The 22,529-nt window shown below is 35.2% G+C and overlaps 1 protein-coding gene across 1 annotated transcript in view; it reads right to left on the reverse strand.

Annotated features, from left to right (window-relative positions):
• Positions 1–1,317: 1,317 nt before the first annotated feature.
• LOC129002061 (D-aspartate oxidase-like) overlaps positions 1,318–22,529 on the reverse strand; it is a 28,049-nt gene continuing 6,837 nt past the window's right edge. The window contains exons 2-7 of the mRNA XM_054429571.1: positions 22,204–22,405; positions 21,623–21,734; positions 16,470–16,615; positions 10,616–10,772; positions 9,084–9,353; positions 1,318–6,570 (exon numbers count right to left, since the gene is read on the reverse strand). Of these exons, the coding sequence (XP_054285546.1) occupies positions 6,460–6,570; positions 9,084–9,353; positions 10,616–10,772; positions 16,470–16,615; positions 21,623–21,734; positions 22,204–22,400 (993 nt within the window). The 5' untranslated portion in view covers positions 22,401–22,405 and the 3' untranslated portion in view covers positions 1,318–6,459. The remainder of the gene's footprint in view (positions 6,571–9,083; positions 9,354–10,615; positions 10,773–16,469; positions 16,616–21,622; positions 21,735–22,203; positions 22,406–22,529) is intronic.

The following is a 22,529-nucleotide window of genomic DNA, read 5'->3' on the forward strand; positions in this document are numbered from 1 at the left end:
GGTCGTTTGTTATTGATGGTGACAGTGACTCGTCTGACGATTTCGTTCTTCCGGTTTATTTTAACAACGGTGTGTTTGGTTTCTGGCAGTGCCGTCACGATTATGATCCATTTATCAACATCGGAGTTCTGCATTACACAATGAGGAAGGAAGAGGAAGAGGTAAAGAGAGCTATTCAAGAAGCAGAAAGTTGGCTTGAGCAGTTGAGAATGGACTTTCCACCGAGAATAAGCGGAGAGTGTTAGCAGCAAGGTTCAACTCATTGACAGGTGTTTTGGCAGGTTTGGCAAGTCCCATTATCATTCATCTGAGAATCTGACTTGAATAGCAAAATAAATGTTATTATCTTGAGTTACTGACAATAGTACAAGTGAACTAACTTGTAACACATAGGAATTGTAATTTAAAATACAGATGCTTGTTTTCTATCAATAAACAAAACAAAAAATGTAATTTAAATTTGTTAAGGAAATTCAAAAATATGTGACCCTGTCTTCTTCAATAACCTCTTTTATTATTCTTAAAAGTTTTACATAATCTTTTGTGAGGAAGGGATTAAAACCCCTGACAGTTGAAATAAACTGGAAATTATTCTTCTAATTTTGAGCTTAAGAAAGTGTTTGTTGCTAAGATTAGAGGTTAGCGTCTCAAACTTATATGCCAGAGATTTTTAGGTTTGCATCGCTTGTGGATGTGTGATTCACATATGTGAAAATAAAATAACACACCTTTTATGATAACCATTTCACATATTTTTCTGCGATCCATACACAGGATGAAGCTCGTTGGTCCTGCAGTAATGAGATAAATATTTCTCCCACTAAACCAACCCCAAAGAATAACTTTAATACCCCTGCCACAGCAAACCTAATACCTGTCTAAGCATGTTTGTCTGATTGGATTTTTACTAAAATCTAACCATAAAGAAGTCATATTTATTCCCTTTATAACAAAATTATTTTTAACCTCCCATGTTATTCTTATGGAGAAAAAGAAAACTCTTGTAGTTTGATTTTTATGGATAGGTTTTGATTGAATTTTGCAAATTTCTTTATTTCATACTAAGCTACAAACATTTCAATTAAAAAACATACCTTATTAATAAATTATTATTAAGTACTCATGCAAATTAATGTTATTTATATAGGAAACAAATGGGACAATTTTAAAGAAATATTTCAGTGGAAATCCAACCAGACAAATGGAAATTCGCGTAGTCTGCAGGTTTGCTGCGGCGGGGGTATTTTAAGAACTGCTCCATCACCAGATACAGCCATCACAGTAATCAAATCATAGGTAAGCCAAATTGAGAGCCAATAACTTTCAAACTGTTTATTATTTAATCAGCCTAACAATATACAAATCAGTGGGTGGCCAGGTGACAGTATTGCTGTGGAAGAACCAAATGTACGATAAACTAGTCGACTATTTACAGTGGTCCCTCTACTCTACGCTGGTAGGGCATACACAAACATTTGGTGTTACTAACAATATCAAGCTACAAGGTGCTTAAGTAAACGAGCTACAGTCATGGGCACACTGGGGTCAACTACACTTTTTTAAGTATATAAACAAAAACTGGACAGATAAACCCTAACATAACTAACTGTAAAAAGCAAGTTCCCCATGTAGCAAAACAAAGTTTATGAAAAAAATTAATAACTCTGGTATACTTATAGTAGGATACGACACATTGGAAAATACATACTAATACATTTATTTACATACTTCAAGTTTTTCAAACTATTAAAAACCGTGTTTTGTTGAAATATTTTTAAAAATTTCATAAAAAAAGAGTAAAACAAAAATTAAAATGAATACACAAACTAATTTAGGTAAAAGAAAATATGACAAAACAGTAAAATATCAACAAATTGTATAGAAGTTCAGATTTTGTTTACAATTTTGTACAGCTGAGTTTACAGACATTTACGGTATAATTAAGGCAGTATCGCCTGATTCAAGTTTTCAGCATAGATCACAATATTTAGGGGGTTTGAGGGGAACTCCCACACTACTTTTTAGCGAATTTTCCATATAGGGAATAAGCTATTACTTTAGTATTCATGGTAAGACCTGGACCCGGGACCGATTTACTTTTTCGTTTTGAAGTCCCTAGAGGCCAAAAACACTGTTCAAATTCATGTATGTATATATATGTGTGTGTCCGTTAGCACGATAACTCAAGCAAAAATGATCTGATTTTGATTAAATTTGGTATAAACGAGTTCGCGAATCAGCATGATCGGATATTATGGCAACGGGGGTTTATGGGACAAAAATTGGGTTTTCCCCTTTTTGACCCTAAAAACATAAGATTTCGCAATTTATTTCCAAACTATTTTGTAGAGCTTAAAAAACCAAACAATTCAATTTGCTGAAGCGTTATTATGTGCCTAATAGTTACAGAAAAATTTGTAAATTAAAAATTCCCATGTTATTCTTATGGAGAATAAGTAAACGGTTGTAATTTGCTTATTTATGAATATATTTTGATCAATTTTAGAAAATGTATTTATTGCATACTAAACTATTAACATTTTACACAAAAAATCACTTTTTTACCCTCCCTGTTGCAGCAAACCTAAGTACACGTTAAAACCATGCTATCTAAATAGGGAATAAATTTGATTTTTTTAAGGAGATATTTTTGAGTAAATCCGATCAGTCAAATGTAAATTAGCTTAGTCTGCAGGTTTGCTGCGGCGGGGGTATTTTGTATTTAATGTATATTGCTTAGTTACATATAAATCAGTAATCAGCCATTGAGCTATTATTTTAAAGGTAAGGGTCAAGTGGAGGGGATAGATTTCTTACCCTAAAACCGTCTAAACATTGTGAACGATGTATAACAGACTGCGCATCCAAGTAACTTAATGGATTATGTAGATTCGCCTGTTCAAACAATTAATGTCCGACTATATGGTTAGCATGTTTAATTTGTATTAATAATAGTGTTTAAGATGTTACTCTTAATACTGTACTAGGCCTGGTGGAATAAATCCACCGGGATCAGTTTATCTCATTGATGAATTTTACGAGAAGTTGTTTTCACTGAGAATGCCCAAATAACTTGAGTAACTAAAACCTAACTTTTCCACTGATTAACTAACCTAACCAATCTTCTTGGTACAAATACTATTATCCACCATATTTGCAATGTATGAAAACAACAGCCTAAATATTAAGGGTGCTCAACCTCATTTTTTATCTGGGTTAATTAAATTTTTGGATGAACTTTAGACAAGTGAAAAGAATGGAAAATTGTGGTTTAAATAATTTATTATTCATATCTCAATATATTGAAATGCATGCAGAATAAAAATTATTACAAAACATTATTCGATTTATACTGGTCTAATGAATTTCTAAATTAGTTTTGAAAATTGTTTAAAAAAAGATAACATAGTTACATAAATTCTTTCGCTGAATACCTTTAACAAGGGGAAATGTCTTGTTAGCTCTTATGGGAGTGTAGGTGCTCCTCCAAGACTTATTGATACACGAATAATTTGAGAAAATATATGTTTAGCAGTTTTCTTGCATCTTTTAGGAATACTTGATATCATTTTCCATGTTTTCATTGCTTAAATAATGGGTAATTTATTACAAATGTTAGCCCATTGGAAAAGGTCATTAACACTAGCAGTATTCGCTGGCTTATGTTCTCACCTATGTATGCTTGAAAAGAGATACATTGATTACTAGCAAGACTTCTATTCTTGACAACTGGGAAGGAAAGTTAACTTAGTTTAATTTAACATAGACTAATACCAATGAATGCAAAACTTATAAGAAGCTCAATGCCTTTGTAAAAAGTTCAGTCTGGGAATATTTTAATTTTGGATAGTTCCCGCGGCGGCCGCTAGGTAGACTTTCGCGAGCGCGCGGCCAAGTCTATTGCTGAGCGAGACTGAGCGAGTAGCATCCGTGCAAAGCTCATTCTGGCAAAATTCCAGTCTGACTATTCTCCGTAAGCATTTTGCTTCTTAAAGGGTTTGTATTCATTGCTAATACATACATTTTTTCTTAACACCACAGAACAATTAACTGTACAACAAAAAATATTCAGCTATCAACATCACAACTATTTGTCTAAAAAAAAAATGGTGTTCAACCAAATCAAAATTTATAAATAACAACTGTAAAACTCTATCTACAGATTTCACTGATGATTTATTTGCATCTATTGATGAGGAACTGTATTACTTTGTTAAAAAACCAAGTAGAAAAAATAGGTGACAAAAAAGATTGTCTGAGCTTCTAAATAAATTACCAACTCACACAACATATTCAACAAAAACATGTTCTCAGCAACTATTTTAAATATTACTATACAGATAAGAAAACTTCAAAAGAATATCAAGTCATTAAAAATATACAAGAAGTACTCCAAAGTCCCGGGTATAGAATTATAATCTACAACAAGGCTTTCTTTAAAATACAACATAATGCAATACAACATAATGAGCAATAGATTTCAAACTTAAAAAATATTTTGGTTAAAGCATTGCCTTAGTGTACAGCAGGGGTCTCCAAACTACGGCCATAGTTTGGAGGCTTTTGTATGCATTGGCATAGTGATATGATCGTAGCCGTAGCTGAACCAAGATGACACCCATTCTCCCTGTGCCAGGTGGCCAATATAAACTGTCTCTATCTTTAACAATATTTTATTGCTTATTGTTTGAAAAATTAAAATGCTTGATGCTAGTTGTTGTGGTAGCAATTTCATTTGGTAAAATCAATTATTTTTTTGTAGTGGTTGTTTTGCACATTTTATATTAGTGATGACGGATATCTCACTACAGATAATAACTTTTAAGAATAATCTGTTATATATTTTTAGAATTATTTTACTAAGCTTTCAGATTTGTTTATAAACCAATAGGAAAATAACAAGTCAAAATTAAACCAACCCGAAAAGGAAGTTTTGCACTTAAACCCCCTTTTCAGATTGCAAGAGATTAAACTTTTTCTTTGTCAAAGTGCTCAAAATGTTGATTTTGCAAGTATAATTTTGCAAACTTTGGAGCACACTTCTTGTATATTTTTAATGACTTGATATTCTTTTGGAGATTTTGATCTGTTTGGTAAAATATGAAAATAGTTGCTGAGAACATGTTGTGTAAGAGGGCCCAACTTCCCCCTTGGGGGTTAAGGAAACCCCACAGTCATCGTGGCCCGGCTGGCCTCCAAGATATTAAAATCTGGCCCTTATGTGAACAAGTTTGGAGACCTCTAGTGTACTGAATCAATGGTTGAAACTAACAATAAATTGAACGGTGAGTTTAATTAGTATCTAATTAATTTTATAGGCCTATATAAACAAAATCTCACACAATTAATTAATCTTTGTGTAAACTGAAGTTACATTCTGGTTGACGGAAGCTAAGAAAACACTCCCACTATTTTATTCCAAATGGGATACATTGTTTACATCAATCTGTAAATTTGTTGTAACAAGAAAAGGACTCAAACAGACCTGTGGGCATCAACAAAGGGAAAGACAGACAGAATTTGAGGTAAAGATAGTTTTTGATTCCAAGGCGGCAAAAGTATATTTTTTATTATAAAGAGGAGTTAATATGACATAAAATCAAGATGCACAACCATCGCATGCAGATGTTATAATAACAGTTAAATAATCACACAACTTACTTCCATGTGTAACTGTAGACTAAGCAAAAAGGGCAAAAAAATGTTAATGAATTTAAAACAGTGCTTAAAGAAAAAAAAACAACAATTAAACAACACCATTCTGTTTTACAAACTAGACTATATTAAAAATAAAATTAAAAAATCCAAGTTTATTTGACCAATTATTGTAAAATAAAACAGCAATATAGAATGATGTTTACAGACCTGAAATTGACCAAACTTATGAACAAAACTGTTTTTATTAAGCTTGCAACAAAGTAAAAGAATAAAATTGTAACTAAATATAAATTATAAGACATTTCATCATAGTTGTACACCAAAAAACTCATGGTAGTTGCATAGATTAGTGTATTCTTGCCCACTTTATTTTTTATCGCAACATTAAACAATTAATTTTTTAAGAATGATATTTTTTAATTGGAGGTATCAAAATAGTTAATCCTGTTACGACCCACTGTAATGCCAGCAATGTTAGTGTAACGTTTGTTGGTTATACCAGAGTATAATCGAACAACCAAAACACGGTATGTTAGTTACATCCAACCCAAATAAATGTTTATAAATATAATAATATACTCAAAAGCTTCCATCTCACTACCGTGGGTTGAACAGGTAGTAGCAAAATTGTAACCTACAAGAAACCTTTCTTTACTGTTTTCACCAGAATTTAAAAAAATCAAAATTTCAAATTGACAAAACAGCTAGGTTAGTGTTGAACCATGAACATTATGAAAAGGCAAGTTCTGACTAACATACAACTACCCGACCGATTGGTACACTGGCAGCTGACACAGGGATTCAGAGTTTGCAGTTTCCCATGAGAGTGTGTTGCAGCAAGTGCACAGCATACTTGGCAGTACCAGGCGCTGCTGTGACACCATAGCCTCCGTGACCGTAGTTGTGGATCACCTGAACAGTAAGTTGGTGTAGAGTGTGTCCTTTCTATAAGTATACTCTGGTAAGAGTTAGTATGACACATTCATATACAGTAGTACTTAGTTCACCCGACCGCCAGTTCTTAACAACCATATTTCTACAGTCTCTGCTCGGCAGGTGTGTAAAAGTCAATGTTTTTAGAAAAAACCAATATTGAGAAAACATTTATCAGGTTTAGTTTGGACTTAATAGTGTACTATTTAAATACATTTTTAATGAATAAACGTCCATCGATAAAAAAATCATATTGTGATAATTTAAAGCCAAGGAATAATCTATCCAAAAGAGAATAGACTAACCATATTATGTCAGTTTTAAGGAAAGGCTCAAGCGAGGATTGTGTTTTTAGAATGAAGGGATTGCAGCTGGCTAAATTAGAGGCTAGGCCATACTACACCAAGAAAACACAGGCCCGCTTTTATAAACGGGCAGAATGGGCACACGCCCAGGGGCGCCGGTGGTTGAGGGGCGCCTGGTGGGTGCCATACAACTACTGCCCGCCCGCTCTAAGAAAAAAGGGGGCCGCTGATTTTGAGTTTGCCCAGGGCTCCACTGACCCTTAACGCGGCCCAGAGAAAACAAGCCATATTTCGTCTAATGGGGACTGTGCCAAGTGTGGAAACAACTGTTTGCTGCCTTGGCTGTTACCACCGATGAAGTGTTGCCACCTTTCACTAGTTTATTTACAAGATAAACCAAACACATAAAGCTAATAAAGATCACAAGCTATAGACAGAAACAATAAGCCGCATACGTATCACGGTCTTCATAATAATAATAATAATAAACTAAGTTCGCACAAGGTTGTTAGTGAGTGATGTTTAAGTCGCTCCTCTGTTCCTTGGATTAGTGAGGAGATCATTGGTTTAATGGCTCGGCGGGACTCAGTCCACCATAGAGCCAAAAGAACTAGGGATCAGGGGCTCATGGCCCACAATCGCCAGCTTAGAAATAAAGTAAAACAACATTTACGTAATGCTCGATTCCTTATTTTTATAGATTGTTTTCTGAAGGATCCTCTGCTGTTTGCTGGCATAATCTAAAACGTTTTGGATTTGGAAAGTAGGTTAACATTGTTCCCATCTCAATTCTGTTGAACAATTTGAATAATTATTTTTTCATCAGTTTCATCACAGGCAAACGGTACAATAGTTCAGAACCATTTAACTGTTAAAATAACGTCACTTGCAAAATTCCATCACTCAATTCATCTTCAAGCCAATATTGCAAATAGATGTTTTGAAAGCTATAAGGCTGTTAACGTCTGACGCCACTGGTTCTGACAGAATCCCAATTTCTTTAGTTAAACGTATCTTTTTTGCTTTAATCCCAACATTAACTTTCATAATTAATACTTCACTGAGATCAGCTATTTTCCAAGAGAAGTGGACGTCTGCGCTTGTTCCTCGAATAAAATTAAAATCTCATCCCACAAGGGATTAAGCATCTTCCACAAGACAGACCAATTAACATTCTTCCCGCTCTTTCTAAAGCATTAGAAAAAGTAAATCACTCCCATGTTTCTCACTTCTTTGCACAAAATATCATATCCAGCTTTCAATCAGGTGTTCGTCAATCTTATAGCAGTGAAGCAGAAATACTTCATGTAACTGATGACATATGATTTGCTATGCATCGTAGCCAATGTACTATCATAACATTATTTGACTTCAGTATAGCCTTCGATACTTAGCTATAGCCTTATTGCAATTATTATATAATAACTTAGAAAGGCTATACAATTCCTGTGAATGTTCATTTCATCAGACTACGAAATTAGAATGAGAATAGAATCAGAAGAAAAAAAGTTTCAGTGATTATAAAACCATTAGTAATATTTTAAAAATCAAAATTATTTAGCCAATATCATGTGTTTTGTTAGAAAAAATATTAAAAATCAACAGTACCTAATTAAAGCTGAGGATGATTTTAGAATAGGTTGGTTTTTAATGGATTAGAAATTAGTACCCTGGAAAGTTTAGAATTGTAATGTCAAACTCTTATGCACAAAACCATTTATTCTATGAATAAGCAGGAGCAAAGTTGGTTTCTTAATTCTCTTTGTCAAGAGTAGACTCGGTATTCAGTTGTCTTTCAATATTCTGACATAATAAGTAGTTTGATGCACCGCAGGCGGAAACTAAACTAGTCTGCAGTGACATTAATCCCTTCCCTCTGTCTGGGGCTTAAGTTACTACTTCCTAGGTAATTTTTGTTAACTTCATTGTGTTTTGTACCATTCCAAATGCTTGGTAATAGAGAATAAATTCGAAAATAATAGCCTTATTTTATCTTGATCAAATGTATTAGAAAAAACCTAACATTTTCAGTATACCCAACTCCCTTCAGGCCCCATACCTGTCGAGTCAACGATAGAATACTGTATACTGGAATGCCAGTTCCATCTTATAACATGCATGAAAGGGTTACAAATTATTGTTATTGTCATTTTGTTAATCCAAGTAAGTTTCTGTACTCGTACGTACCGTCAAGTTGCCCACCCTCTCTGCCTGGACCCGCACTGTGTCCCGGTGCGGTCGCAGGCCAGTCCAGGTGCCAAGGGTGGTCGCGGTGGCCAGACTGGGCACCAAGGCCAGGCAGCGCTCCCGTATGGCTGCCGCGTCGTGGCCACACGCCTCAGTGTGGTGACTGTCGTAGTGACGGGATCCTCCCAATGTTACTACACCTCCACTCCCCGGGATGATGTACGTGTCATAGTCAGCGTAGTAGAAGTGTTTGACCCATGGAGCGCGAACCTGTAAAAATGAGAAAAGTGTTACAGGTTGTTTACTAACTTTGTTAATTACCTGTTTTGTATGTTAGGTAATAAACAATTTTAAAGGTTTAAAACCTATTTTTGTCTAAATGATTTCACAATATGCAATTTTATTGTATAAAAAGTATATGTTATGTCTCTTAAGAGGAACAATGCCAAAGAAATTAAATATATGCATGACTAATAAATATATTCACTGTGTGTTGTGGTGTCACAAAAACTTGCGTGATCGGGCTATATTACTGAAGAGGGTGGTTAACAGGTACGGTGAATCAATACGCTATATGTTTGTTTATGTTGCAAAAATTCCTCATCCCAGAAGTATGGAGAAAACGCATAATCCTAAGAAGGATGAGATTCAACAGGATAGCGCAACTGTTTGCACCGCCAATGTTGTGGTGGGATTTTTGCAACGCAAGTTTTGGAGCTGAGTAATCTCACATTTCAGGGATGTTGGGTGGCCTGATCTAAGAGTATCTATCTATATATTAATAGGCAAGCATGTTTCTTTAAAACCTTTTTTCTCAGCTCGTGTGCATCGTAGGGAAAATCTACGCATACCGTTGGAAAGCTATTTTCCTGTAGGTGTGCAGAATCCCTTTATAAATTTAAATAGGCTCAAAGATAAGCACAAAAAATAAGTTTAAAAGTTGTAAAAAATTAACATGGATCTTATGCGTTGCTATGCTGGTTACGAAATAACAACGAAATATAAACAGAAAATCAAAACAAATGGAGGAAACTCCAATCACATGTTTTATTTACAGTGTGGGGTGAAAATAGTTAAGTGAGTACATTACATATTTTTGGTCGAGTTTCGACCACTGGACGACCTCTCGTGTGATTTATTTTGTGGGGCTTATTAAAGTCACGAGTGTACACAAACAAGCCTCACACATTGAATGAACTAAAAGAGGCCATGACTCAAGAGGTGCCATCCTGACTCCTGAAATGTTAAGTGAGGTGTTTGACAGTTTTTGTGCAAGACTGGAAGAGTGCTTAATCATTGAGGAACACCATTTGAAGGTTTGTTGCTCATATGTAAGTTTTCGTTAATGGCAATCAATACAAGTTTGTCATAACCAATGAAATATATTGCATCACCGTTAATCTTTGAGTTAGTCGTAATTTAAATTAGATCCGTTTTATTTGCCACACCCTGTATTAGTGCATAGGTAATATAATTTGAGATAATGATAAAAGATTAAGATTCCAACCAAGGCAAGAGCTGGTCACATTTACCTTGATAACTTGGCCTCTGATGGGTACAAGCTTATGGTCTCCAAGCAACAGTTTGGATCCAAGACCAGAGCAGTTCAACACGACATCATATTGGCTCTGTAACTGGTCCAGACTGTCTACATGTTGTCTCACAACAGACACACCACGACTCTGAGCCCTGCAACATCAGTATACACTTGCTAAAAAATAGCAATAAAATAATATATAAAATAATAATAAATAATAATAAATAATAGTAAAATAATAAAAAATAAACAAAAATAAATAATGATAATAAAATACAAACATATACTGATTTTCCAAAAAATCTTCTAAAGAATAGAATGCCTTCTTTGCTTCTTTAATAGCCACGATTTTAAATGGGTTTTGAATTTGTTTTATTCTCAGCAGCAGTTATACATTTTTGACCCCATGTACTGGTGTGACAAATGGAACAAGTTTAGCATATGTTGTGCAGGTTTGAGAGAGTTTTTAAATCTTGTATTATAATTGTGGTCAGATTGTTTTATCATGAATGTGTCAAAGTTTTCTTGAACCATTTACACGTTTGCTACTGAGCGTCGCATATATGCGATGCTGCACTCATTGCCACGGACCGAGGTATAGAATTTAATCTTACACATAGATTGGCTGTCACTTGGTTAACAGTACACGCAGACCACGAACGAAAACCTGTTAAACAATGATAATTTACTTTTCACCACACTATGATGTTTTTGGCTGTATTACATACGTTAATTGGTGGCTGAAAGTTACGTTTTGCTGGCGATGCCAGCTGTCATCGTAATTTGGGGACCGAGCAGGTTTTTACATCCCGGGGCCGCAAAATCTGCTGTCCGCTTGCATATTAATTACACAAACAGTATCCATAGCATTGAAATAGAACTGTTTTATTTTCACCGTAGCCTAGCAACTGTTTTGCTGATTCCTTAAGTTACTTCTTCACATAACTTTAAAGTTGCGTTGACTATCAGTTTTCATTATTATTATTGTGAATAGTAGTAGTGTGGTGAAAAATAGTGTTCGTACCACGGACCGAAAATGGTTTTGCAGCTCTCGATCGATTTAAGTTCTCGACTTTGTCTCGAACTTAAAAACTATCTCGAGCCAGCAAAACCCTGTTTTCGGCACTAGGTACGAAATATACTATTGTAATACTCTGCAATCTTGTTTATAAATAATATATTCTTGATTTTTTTAAATATGTGATAACCTTTTGTAATGTTTCATTTTTGCAAACCCGGCTATAGTGAAGACAATATTGAAAATTATTATGTTTTTCTTGAATTAGTCCAAACACCGCATATATATGCGACAGTTCATTTTTGTTTATGTTTTTAGGTGAAAGTAAGTAAAAAAAACATTTCATTTTGTTTTAATAGGTATTTAACCCTTTGGGCCCCAAAAAAATTTTTGCGATTTTTTTGGAGGTGACATGCCTATACTGCATGGTCAGTACTGGGAATGACAGGCCAAAATAGGCGGTTTTTACAGCATTGTATTAATTTGTTTATAACTTTATTTAATATTGAGATAGAAAAATTATTTTGGCATTATTTTTTAGCTTACTGCTATGGCAACAATTTGGCATAAAAATAAAAATAAAAAATAAAAATGTTAGTTGACAAAAATAAAAAAATAAAATAAAAAAATAAAAACTTTTTTTAATTTTTTATTTTGAGATGTATAAAAAATAAGTGAATAAGTGAGGAGGCACATCCTATTGCATTTTTATTAGTCACTATACATTTCTAAATAATACCTAAAGATTTGGTGCAAAAATATTTATAAATGACCAACTTATGGTATATTATGATAAATACTTCAACATCCGTTATCGGCCTAGTTACCGCAACAAACATGTTTTATTATAGTATACAAGTATCAATGTAGGAGATGCATATCAAATTGAAAGAAACTAATGGAACAGACCTAAGACTAAGAATCTTAACAATATATCTGATACAAATATTTTGTTTTACTCACCAAAAAGTTTTTTTCACCATGTTCCGTAACACCAAAAGTTTTAGTTTGTAAATGGAAATAACACCGATAACTCACATAATGTCTTAAAAATTGTTATGTGCTGTATCAGAGAAAGACCTCAGAAAAGAAGAAAATAGTATTCAACTAACACTAGTTTATAAAATTATTAAAAAAGGCTATTTACAGTATTTACAAATCCAAATGTTAACGTTTAGTTGCATTTGTGGCGATTGTAGCACTCCGCATGCAGTCCTGCTTTACAAAAGCAACACATAGTGCGCGCTCTTCTCCTTTTTCCATCTGGGTTTTTTTTTCCAATGCATACAGAACAGTTCTTTTCCTTGTTATCAGGAACTTTTTCCAACCCAAACCCTTTTCCAACTGTTGCGTCACCCCCACCTCTACCGGCAACTCCGTATTTCTTTTCGAACCAAGAATTTGCTAGTTCATCCACCACAGCTGTGATAAAAGAGGCACGGCTCATTGGTTTTTCGGTGTTAAGTTTGTACAAAACATATGCATTTAGCATCATGCGGCCAAATATGTTAAAAATCACTTTCTTCCAAGGTTTCATCGAACGTCGCTCATCAAGGTAAGTGTACAACATTTGATCAGTACCATCTATGCCCCCCATGCCATTGTTGTACTGATGGACTATTCTAGGCTTAGTCTTTACAATTACTTTCCTACTTCTCATTTTTGTATATCTTACATTTTCTGCCTTGCTATCGGTTGATAACAGAATAAACTGAGATTTGTTGGTCGGTTTCTCGCGGTAGGCCATGTACAAGGCGGGTCCTTTTCGAATGTATTTTTTTTGTCCAACAGCATATTTCCCCCGTAGCACAGTGCGCACACCTACTCTGTCAACTCTAACAGTTCCTGTAAGCCAAGTTAATTTAGAATATAAGTATCTAGCCAGGCGAAGAGTAGTGAAAAAATTATCCAAAAATAGATGAAAGCCTTTGTTCAAACAGTTGGCGATGTTCATTAGTTTGTTGACTACAGAGAATGCCAGGCCATGCTCAGTGGTTTCTTCATCATTTTCTCTGTATTTGGCACCTTTGTAGCAAAAAAGTGCCATGCAGTAATGGGTTAGCGCGTCACAAAGTACCCACAGCTTCACTCCCCACCTGTGATGTTTTTTTTTTGGGAGGTATTGGGTCAAGCCAATCCGCTTTTTTGTCCCCACTAACGACTCATCGACAGATAGTTTCTGGTAGGGTACATAGTAAAACTTGGCTAACCGGTTCAGATGGTCGATGAGTGGTTGAAATCTTCCGCATGGGTCATAGCCCGGTTTGCCATGTTTCACAAGTTTGCTGCCATCAATCAAATGAAAAAATTTTAAGATAAGTTCAAACCGTGTTCGAGAAAACATTTTTGCAAACCAAGGAGTGGACAGGGACGATGGCTGGCTCCAATAGCTTCTGATTGAAGGCTTCCGGATTATGCCCATGTTTATAATAACAGCAAGGAAGCCTTTGAACTCCTCAGAGGTTAAATTTACCCAAGATCTCAATGTACTCTGAGGTGACAAGCCATGTTCAGCAGATCGCAAGAAATTTGTAGCGTATCTGTTTGTCTCTACTACAAATTTTGCTATCAATTCAGTAGTAAAAAACAGAGAGAAATAGGTAATTGGCGAGGAGTTTCTGGGTGGGCAATGCTTAGGACCTGGGACTTCATTGAAAGTGAAGTTGTGCTGGTAACCCGGATCATTATCCTCCTCGAGTTCATCCCAGTCACTGGACTCAGGTTCAACAGGTCTTCGCCTACTACGATTTGCTTGAGTCTGACTTCTTCCTCTCCCTCTGTGTGAACCCCTGCCTCTAGGCCTAGGCCTAGCACAATCCCTAGCAGTCTGAGTACCGGTATCTGTTGGCAAATCTGCTATAGCATCAGTAGGTCTAGCTTCTTCTGTAGGCATAGGCCTATCTAGGCCAAACCTAGTGTCACTGCTAGTTGATGGTTGGCCTAAATTAAAATCAATTACTTCTTGAGGCAAATCTGCCAGAGGAAGGACATCATCAATGTCTTCTTCATCAGAGGAAAACATATGAGGTGATCTGATCGGTCTTTGCAAAAAACCTAGTCTAGGCCTACCACTATTTTCCGGGCTATATGTCGGGTCTTCATCCGTGTCGTCAACTAGTTCTGAGGAGGATGAATCAGCATCAGAACTTGCAATATTGTCACGGAAGTCAGAGTCATCACTGTTCTTGTCGGCAGAATATACATTCAAACCTGCTTCTTGAATGTTACACAACAGAGTGTTTTCACTAACAGGAGATTCTGCCCTAGTTCTTTTTTTACTCATATTTGAGACAAATAAAAACAGTCAACATGGAAGAAATAAAAGATAAAGAACTTATAGAAAGGAACTAGGCCTAAGTTAGTTAGTTAGTTATGAAAATAGGTTTCCATGTCCATGCAAGGGCTATAGCATGCACCCAAATAATTATGCAGTTACAGACGTAAGTTCATAGTTGATTACCATTATGATGTTTTGATAAACTCACTAAAAGAATAATAAAACTTTTGAAATTAACTTCAAACAACACAAATCTGTAGTAAAAATTACGGTATCCACGTAACAAAACAATAACAAACACCGGCAGTTACTCAAATAACAAACAACAACAAACAACAGAGTTGCTGACTCATGAGACAGCTGAGCGATACAGACGACACAGCCTGCCGATATCGTTTTAGAAACAATAACAAATACTATATAAAATAAAAATTGACAAAATATTATTTGTAATATATTTTATTTATGCTTTGGCTACGCAATGACGTTTTCTGATACACAAAATACGTTAAAATAGCGCTGTACTATATAAAATAGTAGATGGCCGATATATCGGCATATTGTCTTTCTGCTCATGACCTTGGGGTGCCGATTTATCGGCACTGTGTCATTTTCAGCACAATATTGACATGCCGATATATCGGCACTTGGGGCTCAAAGGGTTAAACAAAAATTCTGATTTTAAGACTATATTATTTTTAGGAACTTGATGAACTCCTTCAGGTTGATTGTAAGAGCCATCGCATCTCAGTTAAATACTAAAGACAATTAAGCCGGGTTTACACGATGCCAGTAGGCAAGACAATTATCTTGACAACAAGTCTTAGCCAATTGTTATCACGTGGTAGCGGAATCATCGTAGGCCTGGCAAGTTGAACGAGAACCTGTTCACACGTGGCCAACACTTGCCCAGGCATTTTACAGTGAACCAGGGTACTACTGCCAAAAGACAAGACAGTGCTATTGGCCTCTACACCGTTTAGACAGCACCAATTGTCACGACAACTGGGTTTTCGAGGGGTGGGGGCCTCACTGGGCCCAGCTCGTTGTCCTCAGCCTCTTCTCGGAGACAACTGAATTTCGGGGCATCTGGCGGGCTAATTGGCATAGCCAATTGGCCTGAAGTGTTTACACGAAGCCATTAATTTCAAGCTAGTCAGTTGTCTTTTGACAATTGTCTTGCCAACTGGCATTGTGTAAACCTGGCTTTAATTGGTGACATTTGGACTTTAGTTTCCAGGATTGATGAAATATTTCTATTCCAAATACTCGATAAAAAAATGCACCCTTATAATAGTTATCTACAGCTATACAAGAAAGTTAAATTATAATTAGTTACCATAGAAATTAGATTAATTATTCAGGATTCAAATCAAGATTCAAGTCCATATTCTGCTTCAAACAAAGCTGCTTTAAAATACATTCAATCCTGTGTATCTCAGATCATGTGACAGCCGGTAGTGAATGTGTTATCATGTAAAGCATAATGTTCAGACTAGTTACGACGAGTTAATCATTGGCAAGCAGCTTTATAAAGTACCAATGATCACTAACCTGTGCAAAGCCCAAGGTAGGAAAGCGCGGCATTCAATTAGCAAAGTCTCAAAGTATGACCCGTACTTCCACCCTCCCGGACACAGGCTCAACTCATCACTACGAGCAGGTCTGTACACTGGAACTAGTCCTTCTAGCAGATGGTTCTGTAAACAATATCATAATGATGAAGTAATGATTCCATGCATCAGTTGGCACCAACAACTCAGGACCACCTGTACAGAAACTGTTACCATAAATCCGTAGTGACGACAGCTGATGTTGTCTTAGCAACAAATTTTAATCTATATTTATTTTTATTTTATAAGCTGTCTTCAAGTAGCTGAATAACACTTGTGTACACTGTGTGTACTTGTGGTATCCCACCTATTTTTGTCCAGCAGTGGAAGTGGATATATGTGTGCGTAGTGGTAAAACTAAAACGTTCCTAAAAGGGCTTTGCATGAATACAGATAATAATATAAACAATTGCCTTTTAAATAAGGAACAAACAATTACCTCAGCACAACATACACTGCAGATTGAGGAGGTTCTTACAAACAACATTGAGGTCCTTAAACCATAATTATTAGAACTTGAGGCAAAATATTTTTTCATAATAATAAGTTGGCCAATCTGAAACTTGCACGTAGATGTAATTATTGTATAAGTGTGACATCATGTAGATGTGGATAATTACAAACTATTAATCACATGGTCAGTGATGATCTCGGCTGGCTACATCCTGGGTGATGGACCAGTCAGTTATGTCTTTCTACATGGATGTCATTCTTTTAAATTTACTGACTCAGGTGCAATGTGTACAGGTACAGTGCAATAGGTACAAGATTGATAATACTCCCGCCACAGCAAACCTCCAGACTAAACAGATTTAAATTCATCAGATTGGATTTTACTAAAATGCCATTAACAAGACATATCTATTCCCCATTTAAATAACATTCGATTTAACGAGTGCCTAGGTTTGCTGTTACCCAACCGGGAAGGTAAAATGTGGTTTTTGACCAAGCACTATTAGTATAGGAAGAAATATAAATATATATTTAATTCTATCAATATATCCATAAACAAGTAAACTACTACAGTTTTCTTTTTCTATACAAGAATAACACAGGAATTAAAATGTAGTTTATTTTTTATTTTTCCCATTGCCTTTAACTGAACAACACTTCAATATACAAAATTATTTGTCTTTAAGCTTTACATAATGGTTTCAATGACAATTAGGCATGTCCATGTTTTAAGGGGAAAAATTGAAAAAAACTAATTTTTGAAATTTCAAAACCCCACAATACCTTGTTTCATGACCCGATCTTGCTGGTTTGCGAACTCATTTAAGTTTATCCCACCCTACAGCAAATTTCATCAAAACCCAATAAAAATTACTCAAGTTATCACGTTCACAGACACATTTATCTATATCTATGTTATATATAAATCTACATAGATAAAAATTTTAACGAATAGTGTTTTTGCCTCTGGTGACATAAAAATGAAAAAGTATATCGGTCTCAGATCTTACAGTGCCACCTACAGTTACTTCTATATAAGGAAATTCGCTAAAAAATATAATCTTGTTCTTTATTGGCTGGTTGCAACAGCAATATAACATATAGTAGGACGGTTTTGAACAAATGTTTGTCTAGATATGAGTGTATTTTTGTGGAGTATTTTCCAGAAAACTGCATCCAAAGAGGTTACATGAAGGTCAATGTTTTTAATATTTCCAATTATCCATTTACCAGTAAAAATAACTATGGTGAAATCAAACAAATTTTTGTAAATGTCTCAAAAGCCTCATCTGTTAATTTTGATGAATTCTAAAGAAATAACTCCTGCAGCAACTAAACCTTTATGGTGATTACATTTTAAAATTGATTTTGCGATTTATTTCAATACTAGTGAACAGTTGAGATGCGTTAGAGGCAATTGTTATTGGGTCCGGAAGTTATTTAAAGCTCAGTTTCACTGGAGCATGTTTACTAACAGCTAGTCACGTGTCACGGAGATATTATTGGCCCGTTTTCTCTAGGTTGTGCTATTTCAATACCTTACTTCCCACCGTCCACATTTCTGTAAAGCAACTGCTCTTAGTTGATAGACAGCTACAGTACTACATTTATAATAATTCATTGACGATTAAAACATTTACTATTTATTTACTTTTACATTCCCTAAGCAATTTCAATTTGATTTAGTTACACAAATTTGATTAATTACCTTTATGGTAGACGCTCAGGGGTAATAAATCAAATGAAATTAAATTAAATATCAAAACATAATGAGAAATACTTTATACTTATACTTTATACTTTCTTATGAAATGGCGACCATACTATGTAGGTATTTTAAGCCAAGTATGAATGGAGATGAGTGTAGGATGAGTGGCGCGATCTTGTAGTCTTGTTAGTGACTAATGCCGACATTCCTTAGACACAGCTGTTAATTAATAGCCCAATTAGCTAATGGCAACTAAGGGACCTACAGTTTATAGTGGAATCCGAACCACATTTTTTCCTTGGTATATACGAATTGGTCTAATTATCAGGATAGTACTGCGGATAGTAGTAGTACTCACTAGTGCGGACGTTAATCCACACCAGGGAGTATCCCATCCACAGTGCATGCCTATAAATATCCACAATCCGTGACCTCCAAGTAGCTGGATTACAGGACGACGCCACCCGTCCCAGTCAATAAAACAGAGAATGAAATAATAACTATAACAAAATTAATAGGTAAAATCTGCTATGCTTATAGAGGATAGGCCTACATGGGCAGGTGCCTGTGCGTAGGCTGGTTGTAATCGGTCTAAATTAAAAGCAAAAGGGCACAAAACTGAATGTGGGAAAGATTTTTTAACCCTTAATTATTTGAACCAAATCTTTTTTACTCTGGATGAGAGAATGTCGGCGACGATAACCAAAGTCAGAAGACATTTTGAGGGCGAGGGGGGTGGAAGGATCAAGGATTATTTAGGCAGAGTCAAGTATGGTTAGGTCTGATCAAAGTCTCGGCATCTTCTTTGGTAATTGCGGGCAGTAAGACAAGCATTTGACTTTTTGTTTTTAATTTCTATATTGAGGGTAAACTAAACATGTGTCGAATATTATATTTTTGAATTAAATTTTGATAGATAATCTGAACAACATAAAAACAGTTTCTATTCAGAACTGATTTAGTCAGCTGAGGCACAGATATTCCAACATTGTGTGAATATCTTGTGTACAGTAGTGTTGATGTGTGAGTGACTGCTGTAAGAATCATATTCAAGTTTTCCAATGTGTGATTAAGAAGTAACTGAACGAAAAGATGTCTGGCCTGCAATATTCCTTTTTCACGGAATACAGTGTCAGTGGAGTACCATTTATTTTTTCTAAAGCCAACTTTTAAAATTGATCTTTGGATTACATTCAAGGGTTCCAGGGTGATGTGATAACATGCCCCCCAGCAAATGAAATCAAGGATTGCAAATAAACTAAATAAGCTCGCTTTACGTCATCCTCGTCTAAAATATCATTCAATTGATTAAAAGCATAGATGTATTTACAAATCTCTTTCTTTAAGAAATCTACATGCTCTGTCCACTTCATTGGGTAATTAAAATAAACACCTAAATTAGACTTTTATATGATGAATAATAGTCGCCATGTGAAATTCTATTCTTTTGCACGAGAAGTAGAATTTGATGGATAAAATATGTATTAAAATTGGCCATTGTAAAAAGAAATGATTAAAAATTACAAAATTCACTTAAACAAGATTAAAATTTAATTTGATATCATAGACTGTCAATGGTTCAAGTAGAGTGCCCATCCTATAACAAAATCTGTAGCCTGTTTTTATGTGTGTTTCATGTAGGTGTCAACTAAATGTTTTACCGTACATTTTTTATTTTAGGGTAGATTACACGATTTGTGCTTTACTGTTACTGGAACAATAAAATAAGCAGTTGCTAGATAACAACACAACTCCCTCAATATGAACGGGATGGAACTAAGTTTAGAACTGTTTTCAGCTGATCCGTGACAATAAGGATGAAATCTATTAGAGATTATAATCAAGAATATCGTAATATGTTTATATATTCTATGATGGTGATAATGATTACATATACGTTTCAATCATCAATGATGGTGCTTGCTGTCTTCCACTACAATAGCTTTAAAGGGCCTTTGTGACTCTGGGGCCTATTCTGTATTACACACAGTTTATCATAAGTTTTCTGCACTAAGTGATACTTAATCCAAGACCCAGGCATTTAACACATGACAACAAACGCTGTGTGAACAACACCGATGAAATTCCACAAATCTGGAAATTTAAAATCAACAATGAATGTTTCAAATATACTTTGGGATATAATGTGGGAAAATGCCATATGCCTGCAGTTGACAAGGTCAAACGTTGGATAAATAACCACAAAGACAGCAGAGATGGCGAAACGCCAACAACTGAAGCCAGCCGTCTCCGGGACTCCAATTTTATAAATAACAGTCTGCAAGAGATTATAAAAACACGAGTTTTACAGGAGTTTTGCTTTGAAATCAGCCATTTAGTAACATGGTCAATATTTTACATAATGCATATAATGTATATAATAAAGGTCAAACTTTAACACAGAAACTATTTCTTGTTTAAAAGAAAAATAAACTTTAGCGATAAAAAAACTAATTTATAAAAAGAACTACTTATATCAATAAATAGGCTAAAAATTTTATTTAGAAAAGCTCAAAGTAAAATATACATAAACATTATTTTACACGTTATTTGTTTTTCAAAAATCTTTTATGTAGTTATAATTAGATTTTGGTGAAATACTATTGTTTTTTTTTATCATATTTAAGTTTGTTATGTTTGAAAAGCAAGTTGATTAAAAGTGACTTATTAAAATAAATCCTTGTAAGAAGGCTGATACAAAAATGTCTTAAGGACTGTTGGCTTGTAATCTGAAGTGGTATTACAATACAGAATATGGTATTATGAAGTGATATTATTAGTTTCAGGCTTTGTAAAACACAACCGGAAAATCTACAAATATCTGTGGGCTGTGGATCATTTTCCTAACATATTAAAAGCAATGGGTTTTCATAAAAAAAAGGCCACGGAAGAAGAAACTAAAAATAACTATTTATTTCAGATAGATAACTTACTTTGACAAGTTGTAGACTGGTGGAAGAGAATATGTAGCCAGAAACAGGACTTACACCACAGTTGTCATTCAGCAACTCACTGTACCAATCATAAGAGTCTACCAGCCACTGTCTGCAACGACACACAACATGATTGACAGACTGTGCTACTTTCCATCCTTAGTCAGGGACCCAGCAAATGGACCCAGGGGCGCTAAATATTTTAGGTCAGGAAGTTTGGGGAAGCAAGGAAGAGAAAAAAATTGTTGCATTGAGGGGGGAGGGGGAGGGGGCGCAATTATCTCTCGGAATCATAGTGGGTTTCATCAAGCCGCGGGCCTGTCCTTAGTTTAAGCGAATTTCCTACAGTATTTTTCCTTATAGTAAGAATTAGACCCGGGCTGAAAACAATTTACTTTTATGTTTTTATGTCCTCATAGGCCAAAAACTAGCTACAACAAACCTACAAATGAAATCCACTACCCTCTACACTCATTCTTCACTAATATTTTGGTTGGAAATGGAAATGCACCCAATCTCATCCTCAATACAATATTGATAATGTAATGATAATACCGTACAAACAGTAAGTACCTTCTTACCGAGTAATTTCTGGAGAAGGTCCGGAAAAGCTTGTGCCAGGTCTAAATATACCAGCAGCTCCATCACTGGTTGTGTCTTGATTGAATTTATCTGCGATGATTGTTATATTACAATTTGGGAACTTGTCCAGCAGTTGCAATGTAGATGTTAGACCAACCACTCCGGCTCCCAACACCCCTATGTTCAGTATGCCCATGACTCCTGCAAAGACATACAAACACTATTAGATTGTGATAACAGAAATCCAAACACATGTTATGTTCCTTGAGTGCAGGTTTTTCAACAATTGCTAATCCAAAATGATTATTCTTTATACCTTGCCCAT

This window comes from Macrosteles quadrilineatus, unplaced genomic scaffold (assembly GCF_028750875.1).
Source record: "Macrosteles quadrilineatus isolate MER2022 unplaced genomic scaffold, UCM_ALF_1.0 Scaffold_9__3_contigs__length_116548681, whole genome shotgun sequence".
Lineage (NCBI taxonomy): Eukaryota > Metazoa > Arthropoda > Insecta > Hemiptera > Cicadellidae > Macrosteles > Macrosteles quadrilineatus.